The sequence below is a fragment of the Gobio gobio genome, assembly GCF_949357685.1.
Source record: "Gobio gobio genome assembly, chromosome: 20".
In the NCBI taxonomy this organism is placed as follows: domain Eukaryota; kingdom Metazoa; phylum Chordata; class Actinopteri; order Cypriniformes; family Gobionidae; genus Gobio; species Gobio gobio.
Genome location: NC_137113.1, coordinates 24,426,733 through 24,439,995, shown reverse-complemented (window position 1 = coordinate 24,439,995; position 13,263 = coordinate 24,426,733). Strand labels below are relative to the sequence as shown.

At 39.7% G+C, this 13,263-nt stretch overlaps 1 protein-coding gene across 1 annotated transcript; it reads right to left on the bottom strand.

The window, feature by feature from the left end:
- Positions 1–4,025: 4,025 nt before the first annotated feature.
- eme1 (essential meiotic structure-specific endonuclease 1) lies at positions 4,026–13,260 on the bottom strand. The gene is made up of 9 exons (XM_079845754.1): positions 13,215–13,260; positions 11,466–12,193; positions 11,171–11,298; positions 10,214–10,303; positions 7,259–7,383; positions 6,790–6,937; positions 6,576–6,691; positions 6,301–6,490; positions 4,026–6,195 (listed from the first exon to the last, which is right to left on the bottom strand). The coding sequence occupies exons 2-9, from the start codon at positions 12,163–12,165 to the stop codon at positions 6,019–6,021; spliced, it is 1,674 nt and encodes a 557-aa protein (XP_079701880.1). The 5' UTR covers positions 12,166–12,193; positions 13,215–13,260; the 3' UTR covers positions 4,026–6,018.
- Between the last annotated feature and the right edge of the window lie 3 nt (positions 13,261–13,263).

Below are 13,263 nucleotides of genomic sequence, written 5' to 3'. Positions count from 1 at the left end.
TAGTCATAGTTTTAATCAGTGCATCTCAGGCAATATATGTATTTTCCCTTCAGCACTCATTCCCTTTACTTTGAGAAAAAATAAAGTAAAACCAGAAGTAGCATGTAACCTTGGACAGAGAGCGCAGTGAAAGGAGAAATAGAGTGTAAAATCACTAGATTCATTTCTCGACACAACTTTTCATTCCCAAAGATGCATCATCATCATTCTAGGTCATCTCCTGTGCAGCTCAGACACAACTAACGTCATTCAGACAGGAACTGAGCAGCAGGTTAAGGACAGCAGCTGTGAGAAGAAATTACTGACACGAATTCGGATTGATCCCGAGACCTGTCAGGGACAAGCACTTCTCATACATGACACACGCTGTGGGAAAGCGCACCAACACGTACAAACTTTTTTGGGCGTAAAAGGTCAAGTACAGCTATTGACCAAAGAATCTCAAGCACTAAGCCTTGTGAAGCCTTCAGCGGATTGAGGGGAATGTGACAGACCTGTGAATTGAGAGACAGGATGAATGACACCCTTTGTCTTACCTTCATCTTTCCATCTCACCGCTGCCTTCCTGTGAGAATAAAGTGTGTATTTTGCAGACGACGGTGGCTGTCAAGCACCTCAATTCTGAGAATCAGTCAGCTGCAGGGAAAAAGGAAATGAAGACAACAATGGATCACGAGAGAAAAACCGGAAAAGTGCCTATCACTTCGGGAAGAACCAGCAGCTTCCCACTGGTCGTGTTTGTGGAACAAGATCTCCAAGCATGTGAAAGCGATACTCCAGGTGCCGGTGTTGTGCGAAACCATTTAAATAACAAACAGAGGAGTAATGGCCCTGACTTGGCTCATTGACCAAATCTCAATATGTGCCGTGCACATGAATTCATATTTGTGTGCCTCCTCTTGTCAGAGTGTTTTCAACCTTATATCAAAGACTATTCCCAATTTGTTTCTGCAGATCGAGCAATCTGGCACGGCACTGATTGGAATGTTAATAAAAATGCCCCAGAGGGTGACGGTGTGTAATGAATACTGAGCGGTGGCAGGCAGGACACCGGTGTGGCGTCTCGCACGCATTGACACACGCTCGTACACACACGGACGGCCTCAGGAGACTCCTCCAGGACGCAGTCCATCAAACCACCTTACAGACTCCAGAAGGTGCATTCTTCAAATAAATAAGTAAACGGCCCGGATACATCATAAAACACACACACTGACAAGCAGGAAGAACGTCAGACTCGCTCAGCTCCACACAAATAGCCCAATTAGCGATCGCATCAGGTCGCTACGGGAGAGGGATCATGAGGAGGGCGAGAGGTGGGCATTGATTAGGGGTCCCTGCAGGGCTGAGGCCTGGGATCTAAAGTAAATAGAGCCCTGGCCTGATTCCACACAGCAGCCTCACACTCTCAAGCACCCTTCGGAGAGCAGAGCCTCCCACGGCGAAACTTAGATTGTGAGGGAAAGTGAGCGGAAAACAGAGAGATAATGATCCGATTTCTTAAGGACCATCGATGGGATTCTCTATCTGGTTTTTGATGGCATTTGGAGTGTGGACGCTCTTTGAGGATACTGAATGTGCTTGGTGGATAGAAAGAATTCTACTCAAATTTATCTGACGTATTTTATGTTAAGCGGCTGTTCACATAGAACTCATTCTTGCATATATAAAAGGAAAACACAAGATGCAGCTTGAATCATAATAATAGCACCTCCTTACATGTTGCCAACAAATGATAGCAATTTTATACCAACATTTTATACTTCCCTCTCCCACGCTTCTTCTGCGTTATAGACATTGAGACATTTTATTAAAGAAATAATGTTATCTGAATGGTGTTACACTAATGAGATGAAGACTGAACTCTTTATACTAGCATTTTTTAATTATATACAGTGTGGTGCGGGTCATCCTCAAAGTATTTAGCCATGTTGAAATGACATGACCTGCAGTGTTTCACTAAACGTTAGAGAATCCATTGGCTGCCATCTTTGTAGATACACTATGCTGAGTTGTTTAGTGATGTGAAGAGCAAAAAATGAGACAATGGAACTCACTTTTCATCATGCTTTACCAGCAGAGACATTGGGTGAATCAGTACCTGTACGGCCAAAGAATCAGAAAAGGTCTAAGTCAGAAGACGGACAAAAACAAGAAATGAGCGTAAACATCAATAGAGTCACAGATGTCCATCTAGTGCATGTTTACATAGAAAAACTGTTTAAAAAACTGTGCAGTGAAAGACAAAAATGGCACTAAAAGCAGCACAGTGTAACAGACAAAGAAAAAAATGACAAACATCAGATATTTGCCACTGATTAACTACATAATGATACTATTATATGAAACAGAAGTCTGTGCCGTTTTTGCACATGTGCATGTGGTCAGGTTATAGAAAGTATACAATCTTCTTTTACAAGCAACAAGACCAGAAGAGGTGTGCTATTAGGGTTAAGAATGTGTTCCACCATCATGGGAGTGTAGAGGTTTTGTGAAGGAGATTCCATACCGTGCAGTGATGTTTTTGACTGACTGCCGGGAATAAGGAGGATCATAAAATGTGTTTAGGTAAGAGCGTGCAGAACGGTAGGTGGCTTTATATGCTACCTTTTGAGCCTTAAATTTAATGCTGGCAACCAAGAGGGCTGTGACATGGCTCCTCTCTGGCTGATTGAATACCAAACGTGCTGCTGCATTCTGGATCACCTATAAAGGCTTGATAGTGCAAGCTGGATGGTTAGCAAGCAATAGCCGCCATTTCACCATCTTGGTTAACTATAGACCCGATAGAGTCTGGCTATGAATAACCCACTTATAATTTTGAATTTGGTTACATGTGGTTTTTGCCAAAATAACTTGAGATGTATTATATTCCATCATGTAAGAAAAGTCAACAGTGATTGCAAGGTGTTTGGTTTAATTTATTTGACATGTTCATGTTCTAGATTTCTAGTCTATTCTCGGGCTACCATTAGATGTCTATTAAATTTTCACTGATAGCCCTGTATTTGCCTTGTTTCAGCCTAGACGTCTTTTAAACCCAAAGTTGCTTGCTGGGTAAGCTGGTAAAGCACTGCAGTAGTAGCCAACATATAAATCATGCATTTGACTGGATAGCAACATTTTAAAAGATTTACACCAAATCAAACTCCGTGGAGTGAATTCATCACTCACTCGATCATCTAGCCAATAGTTTCCCAAAATGGGATTTGCAAACCCCCTATTTCACTGATTATTAATTAAATCATTAAAAATGTCAAATGAAATAATTTTACAATAAAAGCGAAATAACAAAAATATTTTGTTTACCTGCATGACGTGACCATTAATCAGCATCAGTGAGCTCTGAATGTGTTATTAAAAGCTCAGAGTACGTAAAGTAAATATTTTACAGCAACGGCATTTGGCTGACAAAAAGTTTGGGAATTTCTGATCTAGCCAAATAAGGCATATGGCAACATGAACAGGTTGTGTGACAAACAAAACAATGCAAAGTAAATAAACAACAACAACCCAGACTACATTAAATATGGGTTCACTTTCAGGGAGGGTAAACTTGAGCAGTGAATTACTGGCTGCAAGAAACCATCAAAATTCAAGAAGCACCAAACTCAAAAATATGGACAAGCCTATATCATGATAATGCAGTTCATGGTAGTATTAACACATTTGTTAGACTTTAAGGACAGTTTTGCTATTTGGTTGGATCACTACATGACGTTTAATATAACGGGGTTGAGGACAACAACACCAGTGTGGAATCACTGGTCTATACAGTCAGTGTGAAGCAATTCTGCCCTCATGTGGCAATCAAAAATTCAGCCAACCAGCTGAAAAAAAAACCCAACAACAAAATTCCACTGAGAAAAGAAAACTCTGTACATATGTGCAGTCTAAAAAAAAGCTAGTAGGAGAGGGCAAGGCATAATGCAAAATCCTGCAATAACAATGCAATGTTTTTCCTCTGAAGTTAAAAAGCTTCTAGCTCTGTCAACCAGTTGTTGTTTCGCTTTTTTTTTTTTTTTGAGGGTTTTGCATCTCTTTTCCCAAAAGAGCTGGATCTGAACACTTGAATAACTTGCGTCTGATTTGCAAATGAACAAAAGAAAGGCAGAAGCAGAGCCATATAATGATTCATTTTTAAAGAGAAGCAGGAAGCATTGATTGAACGCTGGTGGCAAAGAAACCAATACCACAGTGGCCGGCCTACTCATGCTCTGAAATAGATTGTTAGAGTCTTTGACATTCTCTCTTGTCGTTTTAGCGAGTGGCTCTGAGTGGATCGTGATTCACCAAGCACCAGGGCACAACACATTGAGAATGCAATGGAAGGATAATATCAGACGCTTTGCCTTGTTGGCATATCACTCGCCTGAGGAAATGTGTTATTATTATGCCACTGTCGTTGAAGGGCCAGCACACTACAGGTGGCATTATTGTGGCACAACTCAAGAAATTGGAAGTGCCCCCACTCTGCAAAGATTCTGAAACTGTAATTGGAACAAAACAGACCCACAAAACCATAAACAGCACTGCCTGTGGCACTCCATCTTGTGTGGCGGCCGATAAGAAGGTGCATTTTTCCAAGAGATGAGCCGAGTTGAGAATATCCAGGGAAAGACAGTGACTAACAGCCCTGCTTTGCTTCCCACTCTATTGACTGAGATGGAAGGTGGCCGACGTTGACCTACCGCCACTCCCAATCCTTATTAATCTCCAACAAGAAGCAGGAAGAATCCTGTGTGCACCAGAAATGAGAAACTGCTACTCTGCTGAACAGAAATGCTTTACAGGGTCCAAAGTAGTCATGACTCATATATGCACATTGCACATCCAGTAGCTGAAGACAAATAGGCCCTTTGCACTTACACAGATATTTGTGTTTTGATGCAAATGGAACACATGGCAAGAAAAACCCTTCCTCGAAAACATTTAGGTTAGATTATTAAATACATTGTACTTTGAAAGTCGTAATATCCTACAACCGCTTTTTGGAAATTAAAGTCCCATTCAACCGAGCCAGTGAAGATGTTAGCACTGCAGACTCTAGGTCATAAAAGCTATTATAGCCTGCGTTCAGAGTACACGAAAATTGGATTTCATACTATTCAGCTAAACAATCACTCCAAGGTGATCCCTTTTCAAGCTGCCGTAATTCTGCTCGTCTAATTCCCTTCGGCACAAGCACACACCTACTAGCCATAGTTTGTTATGCCATCCCTTAAACTGTAGAGGAAATACTGCCTTCAGGGACAGGGATGAAGCATGCAGCTCATCTCTTAAGCACATTTAACGGCTCGTTACCCCACCGCTCGTTTCAGGCAACACGACACTCCTTGGTCAGGTGCCATTCTCTAATGTGCTGGAAATGAGCCATGAGCCTCTACAGTCCTTAGACAGTGAGTATGGCATGCTCAAGGGGCCATTTTGGCTCCGAAAGGCACGCAGTAGTGCCTTGAACAGGAAGAGTCTAAACTAAGACTGTTGCTTTTGCAATTAACAATGCCCTGTTTAGTACTGCTAAAACACATAAAGATAACACAAAAGGAATTAATTGTAAATGAAACACTGTACGTGTATAGCATTTCTGAGAATTTACTGCATTTCTGAGAATTTGCTGCATTTCAGACTTACACTGAAAAGGCTTCTGCCAGACAAGGTTATTTGCCACTAGGATGAAGAGAACAAAAAAAACTCAATGAGTATTCCAGGAAAAGTTAAACTTTCAAGGTCCACCTCTAATGTAGAGGTATAGACAGATTTGGACCACAGAGGAAACTAGCTCTGATGGAGGTGAAGGCAAGTGGTTTTAAGGTACATTAAGAAATATTTAATAGCAATGATTTACAACAGAAAAATATAACTTTGAAAATCTGGAAAATTCAGTCTTGAAATGTATAAAATATCTGAACTGTAATAAATACCTCAACCAAGTCGACATTGCACCAAAATGTGAGTCACTATAACACAATTCGTTTGACATCTATCCATCATTTGTACAAGAAGGCACAGAAGAACCTATACTGCAGAATCAAGGGGCTGCTGGGCATCACGTGACGTCATCATAAGAAACAATCGTTTAGAAAGCTCCGGACCAACTCTGCGGGTTGTAGATGTCACACCCTCTCCGCGGCGAATGAGTAAATCTGACAGCAGACCAACTTTTTCATGCTCCGATTTGCACCGTGCATATGCCTACAAGTAACAAATATACATACATGCATGTGCCGTTTGTTAATTTGTTTGCCCATAATGGGTTGGCTTTATGTTGTTAAGACATTTCATTTAAAAACCTTTAACCTGAGCAAGGAGCCGAGGAGACGGGTAGGCACTGAGAATAGCACTGGCCATATCAGGGCTGACACGGTTCAACTGCTGTATTTGTCTCTTCCAAACCTGCAGAAGGCCGTTCCCTGTGCGGTCCACCTTCTGACCCCCTGCCCACTCACTCTCCAAACAAAATGTGAATCCCGTCTTCTCTCGCTCCCGCCTGGGAAGAATAAACATACACAAAAGTAAGAAATAAACAGCAGGTTGGAAAGCGATAAATATGAAAACAGGATCTTCCCACTCACTTGAACGGCGCCTCGGCTACTGCTTTGGTTGACATGGTAATATAATCAGTGAAGTCCTTCCAGGTAGAGAGGAAGCGAACCTGCACACCAGTTTGCAGCTGCAAGTCTACCAAAGCCTGATGGACAGGTGAGGGAAGAAAGACTGAGTTGAAGTAGAGGACCTCAAATGCGGTCATGAATTTATATTGACTGCCAACGAGGTGGTTCAGCTTACCTCCTCAACCTGCACTCGCGAGACCTCTGGAAGCTGATTGATATCGTCCTTCTTTCTTCTCTTTTTCTGCCCTCCCTGAAGTCCCACATTCTTTTCCTCACCTAGCACTGCCTCGCGGAATTTCTTCTGACATTTTGAATTCTGGGATCTGCAAAAGAGCATTTAATGCTAATTTAAGCAATTATAAACTTCATCAGATTGTCAAAATAAATCATCAACATGCATGTACTAATGCAAATTTTTGTTTTATGATCATTACTGGTTAATTCTGGGGTAAAAAGCACCATAAATATCTTAACACTGAATATTTAAAGTTAAATACAATTAAAGGTTTTGAATTTTAATTCTGATACATTAAAGCTTGTATAGCTTTGTATAGCTTGTATTTTTGTAGAAGCATTTAAATGAAATCTCCATTAAAATTGTCAAACAATATAACAATGTCTGACACTCTCAGTATGTCACTCACCTGAAGTACTTCTCTATGTCAATCACGACCAGACTGAGGGTTCTGCCTGGGTTCCTGCTCATAAGCCCTTGGATCCAGGCAGTCAGAGATATGCCGCTTTCAGTCAATAAACCGTTGCTTTGCATCTACATTAAAAACATAAAAGGCACCACAAAGGAAAGAAAGCTTTAGTTACCTAGACTCTGGAGGCCCGCCATAATCTAATCTGTAATACCGGAGTTTCATAATTAATCAAAAAATACTTTAAAACTTCTCATAGTAACATAAAAGGTCTCTAACGTTGTTTTGCACCATTGCTTTGGCAAAGTATCAGTCAAATTAACTAAAAATTTTAATCTTTGTGCCCTTATCATATTGCAAAAGAATGTGACTTAATTAAATAAGTATATAGTCTGTTTGCACTGAGTGTTTCAAAGCGAAGTGCGCACTTTGCTCACGTGATTAGCTTGTGATCCAGTGTTTTCCGTGTCTCAGTACGGTTCAGTTCACAGTGAATGGCCCTGCCCCAAAATGGCACCCTAAACATTCGCTGTCTTCCTACAAGTCCACACTTTGTTGACATAACGCCGCTTTGTCTGTCGGGTAGAATTCTGCTACGGAGCTCGATTCAGTGTGGTCTCGGCAGAGGTGCGGATATCGACCACAAAGGTGGGTGCTCACAAGCACCCCTTCTGAAACCTAAAATGACTCTATGGCAGTGGTCAGGAACCTATGGCTTGAGAGCCACACCTGACAAAAATCATATGGCTGGCAAGCCCTGGATTCCTGACCACTGCCAGGTCTCTCATAGCCTGGCACCACCCTCGTACGCACTTCCGCTCAATTAAATTTTTTCCTTCAGTACTCCGTCTGGAATTACGGTATTTTCTCTGGTCAAATTTTAACTGGTCCAATCAGCGAACAGAGGGAGTGGCTGAGAACGATGGAGTTGATGTCGTGCGCTAGTTTGAGATGACATACGTCACGACCAAACGTTAGAGATTGGTAATGGCAGATCCAGAGTGGCTCTGGGCAGATCCAATAGTTTTAAACTTCAACAGAGTACCCGCCTTCAAGGAAGTTAACGCTTGTCAATGGAGAGTGGCCAGACTCTCTGTACAAATGAAATGTACGAGAGTCTGGTAGGACCAGGCTTGGTCTCTCACCCATTATCAAAAAATTATTGATAAAAAATTAGACACATCACTAGAGATCAGCTTTCTGCAGAAAAAGCAGCCAATTACAATTACTTTGTTTTACAGCCTACCGAAGTTAATGAAAAGTTTAGAATAATAATATATTTCAAGTTGTACCGGCCAAAGTGTGTGTTCACTGCTGTTCGTGAGTGTCACGACAGAATCAACGGCAAACCACTAACGTTTCTATGATAACCTAGAGCTCCTGCAGTCAGATTCAAGCAACTACATAGCTTGTTTGTGGAAATGGTGAAAAATGTTTTAGAAAAGCAGCAATTTTTTTTTTAAAGTGACTGGATTTAAACATATTCTTTTATTTAAACTAATGCTCTGCTGTGCCAAGAGACATTTCAAAACATCTCACCAGGTACTTTCACTTTTGCCACAGAGACCTTTTATGTCCTATAAATGTGTCGTATTTATGATAATCTACCCAGCTTTCAGTGGACGGGACTGTTTAAAGTTACCAATAACGAAACATGGAGTACTGAAAATTCACTACTGACAGAATGCTTTGTGTGCGCGCTCCGAGTGGAACAGACAAGCATAGTAGCCTTTGACTTGGTTATGCCTACACTGTCAAATACATACAGAAATATGTCAAAATTCCTGTCTTGGTGAGTATTCACATAAACACAGTCGATGTAAGCACTGTGCACTGTTCTTCACTCACTTACACATAAAAAGAGGATTTATGCTCCTCAAGTGGTAACTCAACCTGTATAATACTTTTTATTTATTGATTGTTGTATAGTTGTATGTTTTTAGTTGTCTATATGGGCCTAATAAAGTTACAATTATTTAAATGTTTTATAATATTATATTACTTTTTGCTAATAAACCAAATCACTCTTGTGTACTTCATGATCAAGCGCACGTGGCGGCCATTGTAAGTCCACAAGACTTTAAGTGCATATGAAGTGACAGGGCCATTTGAGAAAGGGCCAGTAAATGCAGTGAATTCCATCTCTGCACTTGCTATTAGTTTAACGTGCATTTGAGAACACCAGTTATGCAATATTTTCACATTTGCATAATTTCCAACATTTTTGTAGAAAGATGATTACAGTATTTCACTAGACTTGTAATGAGACACTTTTGTAAACCTGTTTTGACAGAAACGGTAGCTTTCCCCCAAAATAAAAGCTTGAATGCAGTTTCTGTCAAAATAAAAGCTCAAAGGTTTATCTCTTGCAAGAAATTAGGACAAAAGTATTGTAATTTCCCTACTGTAGCATAAAGTAAAACAATATACTATTTTACTACTATTTAACAGTGCATTTGTTTTACGATATATTGCTATTACGGTCATGGGAATAATAATATAAAATTATGTTTTTATTATTATTATTATTATATTTTAATTATTGAGTCCCTGAACCCTATTTTTTTATCTTTAAAATTCAGGTAAATGTCAATTCACTGACTTTTTAACACTATGCTGTCAAAATTCTGGGCCATGCATTAATCAAAGATTAAGAAACAGGACATTTTAAAGAGCTTATGGATAATTTTTACATAATTGAGAGGTGATACCATAATTGTATTCATTACCCTTAATTGCTCTGACTCTTCTTAAAAAGGTCAAAACTGCTGTTTTTTATGCTGCCCTTTTGGCCACAAAACTCTTTTAATTTCATATTTAGCTGTCATATCATACAAAAAGGGCACATCCAGGACATCAAATAATTATCCTATTAATGGTTAATTAAGTAATCATAAAGGTCCAATAGGAAATCACACCATGCCATAACCGGGCCACCGAGCATAATGTGCCTACCTTGCAGTAGTTGTTAATCATAGTCACAAAGTCATCCACTGGAACTTGGATTACAGTATGTGAGTCTGGAATGGACATCATGTCACCAGTCTGCAAACAAAACACATGTAAAATGTAAATGTAAAATTATTTTATTTCAAACTTTTTGAATCCCTTTGTTCGAGACAATACTCAAAATCCTAAGCTAATATGTAACTCTGGCACTTCTAATGTAATAAAACAAATAAACTCAAAAATATGATGTCAGTTTAATGCTGCGCATCTTTGTTTTTAATTAAGATTACAGTATGTTAATAAAACTTCCTTTAAATAACACTTTTGGGGGCTCCCCTTGGAAGTTTGCCACGGTCCCCTAGTGGGAACCGGCCCCCAGGCTGAGAACCAATGGTTTAGATGTTTCTACCCAGATTTGAGACGTCACATAAATGTTTACTTGATCTACAAACGTTAGATAAACATCCTATAATGCTATATTCTTGTATTCGAAATGTTAAATGTCAGACATTCAGTATCTGTATTTGTGACATTCAACAGGAAATCGTTAGGTGACATATTGCAGATAAGCAATTCGGCAATTGCATCATCCAAACTAAAACAAACACATTTAATTGTTCATACTCATTTCCCCTATTTTTGCATTTAGATTGCCTTTGCCATTTTATAACGCTAATTGAGTTATTCTTTAAAAACACACACACAAAAAAACTTTCTTTAACAAAACTCAAAATGAATATCCATTTTTCATACTGTACATTGTTGTGTAGCATTTAAAATGATATTAGTTTGTAGTGTTTTTATTTTTTATTTGTTTAGAAAATAGTATATTTTTAATTGTATTAATCAGCCATAACAGGAAAATAATTGATTTATTATGTATCACTGTCTGAAGTCACCTCAAAGCCAATGACAAGGAATATGACTAAAAGTCGTATTTGTATGTGTAGAGGGATGTCGTGCCTGAGGGCAGGGTGAGTGTCTAGCCCAAGTGACACTACGAGGAAGAGACTGCTTCTCTATGGCACAGTTGCAGCCCATAGCGTGCAGGGAAGTCAGGAGAGCACCGCCACCTTCCAGCTGCAGCAGGCCTATGGGGCAGAGACAGCTAATCAATACTAATCCATATTCAGCAAATGCAGCTTAATATCTCATGCCAGTGCTTTTTAACAACTCAGGAAATGTATCAAAGCGCACCGAGCACTGAAAGCAATGGTGACAGCAAAGATGAGCACTGCAGGCACACACTGCCACCTACCTGGGTCGACCGTCACCACCATGTGTTTGATGCACTCCTCTGGCCTTAGGGCTTTCACAGCATCAGCCAGAGCTTTCTTCTCCATTCTCAATCTCCCCTTCTCTTCCTGCTGATGCTCTCGCATTGCTCGTTTCCTCAGGGCTTCCTGTCTGCCAGCCTCCACTTCTGCTGGGGTTTTCTTGCGTTTGGCCAGGTAAGCGCCATTCTCAGCTTCAGGTGAAGGTTCTTTTGTGATGTATGGTGCACCGTTGTTTGAGCTACACTGCCTTATTATATTTCTACAGATCTTGTTATGTTCAACTGGCTGGGCCTCGGGGTTTATATGATGTGCTGGAACATCTGAGAGGTGTGAATATCCATTAGGAATCACATTGGAAGCCCGAATCTCCTCTGCTGCAGTGGCTGCTGTACCCAAACCACGTTGTTTCTGTTTCAGTCTCACAGCTAAGGGAATGATGGCCTCCTCCTCGCTGTCACTACTGACCATCAAAACGTCACTTTTAGCAGCTCCAGTGCAGGCATGGACATCTAGAGTTGAAATTGGATCAGCAACAGGAGCCATTTCTGTGTCTGAACTGTCTAAAACCACCAAGTTGGCCTGTCTGGATTTTGACTGTGAGAAATCAAACACAGGCAGATCTTCTGAATCACTTGAGTCGCTGTCACTTAGGAGGAATCCAGGTCTACTGATGCAGGTCATGCTGAACGGTCATCCAAAGATCTGCAATCTGAAGGAAAATTCCAATTAAAACACATGCAAGTCTCAAAAATACAGATTTTATGATATAGTTTAGATCTGTACATGCCCTGCTGATATTTCTTCCCTCCACAATAGTGTCAATAATAAAAAGTGCGTGTGTGTAGTTTTATATTTATTTTGTTTATATTAATACAATATGTGACCCTGGACCACAAAACCAGTCATAAGTCACCCAGGTGTATTTGTGGCAATAGCCAACAATACATTGTATGGGTCAAAATTATCGATTTTTCTTTTGCCTAAAATCATTAGGATATTAAGTCAAGATCATGTTCCATGAAGATATTTTGTCCTTTTTCAATATATCAAAAAATTATTAGTAGTAGTAAAATGTGTTGCTAAGGACTTCATTTGTAACATTTCTTTTTATTTCACAAACTTGTTTAAATATTTAGCTATAATTTAACTCCAAAACAGATTCACAAAAACAAATGATATATAAGTTACTATGAATTGTACACGAATTTTAACCCAGTCTCACTGATGTTCTCAACACTGCCACAAATCAGTCTGAGTTTCAAATCTAATCTGCCAGAAAGCTTGGCAACTGATAATTAAATAGGGAGAATTCACAACCATGTTTAATATATCAAAAACAGACATTATTTGCCTTGTACTACTGTAAAATCTTAAAATGAATGTGGGATTTCCTATAAACGGTGTTCAAACACTGTAGTAACTACGGTATTTTAGTAAGAAAATATGGCTACTTTACCAAAAATGTTACATTAATATTTTGTTCAACCACAGACAGTGCGGACTTCGCATTGTTCAGTCACAACCACGAACAGAACCGAGCATGTGACTCCAGAAAACTATTGTTTACATTCACACACACGAACAGAAAGACAAGTTTCCAACTCAATATAGCAGACTACATAAAATACCTAGGTACAAATGCTCATGTAACTCAGTATCCTCTCATACACTTCTATTTTAGTTGTGCATATGCAATATACACAAACTTATTTATTCTTCTCTTTACTCACGCCAGCCAAATTCTCCTGTTCGCGGGTTCCTGTTCTGAATATGAAGGAG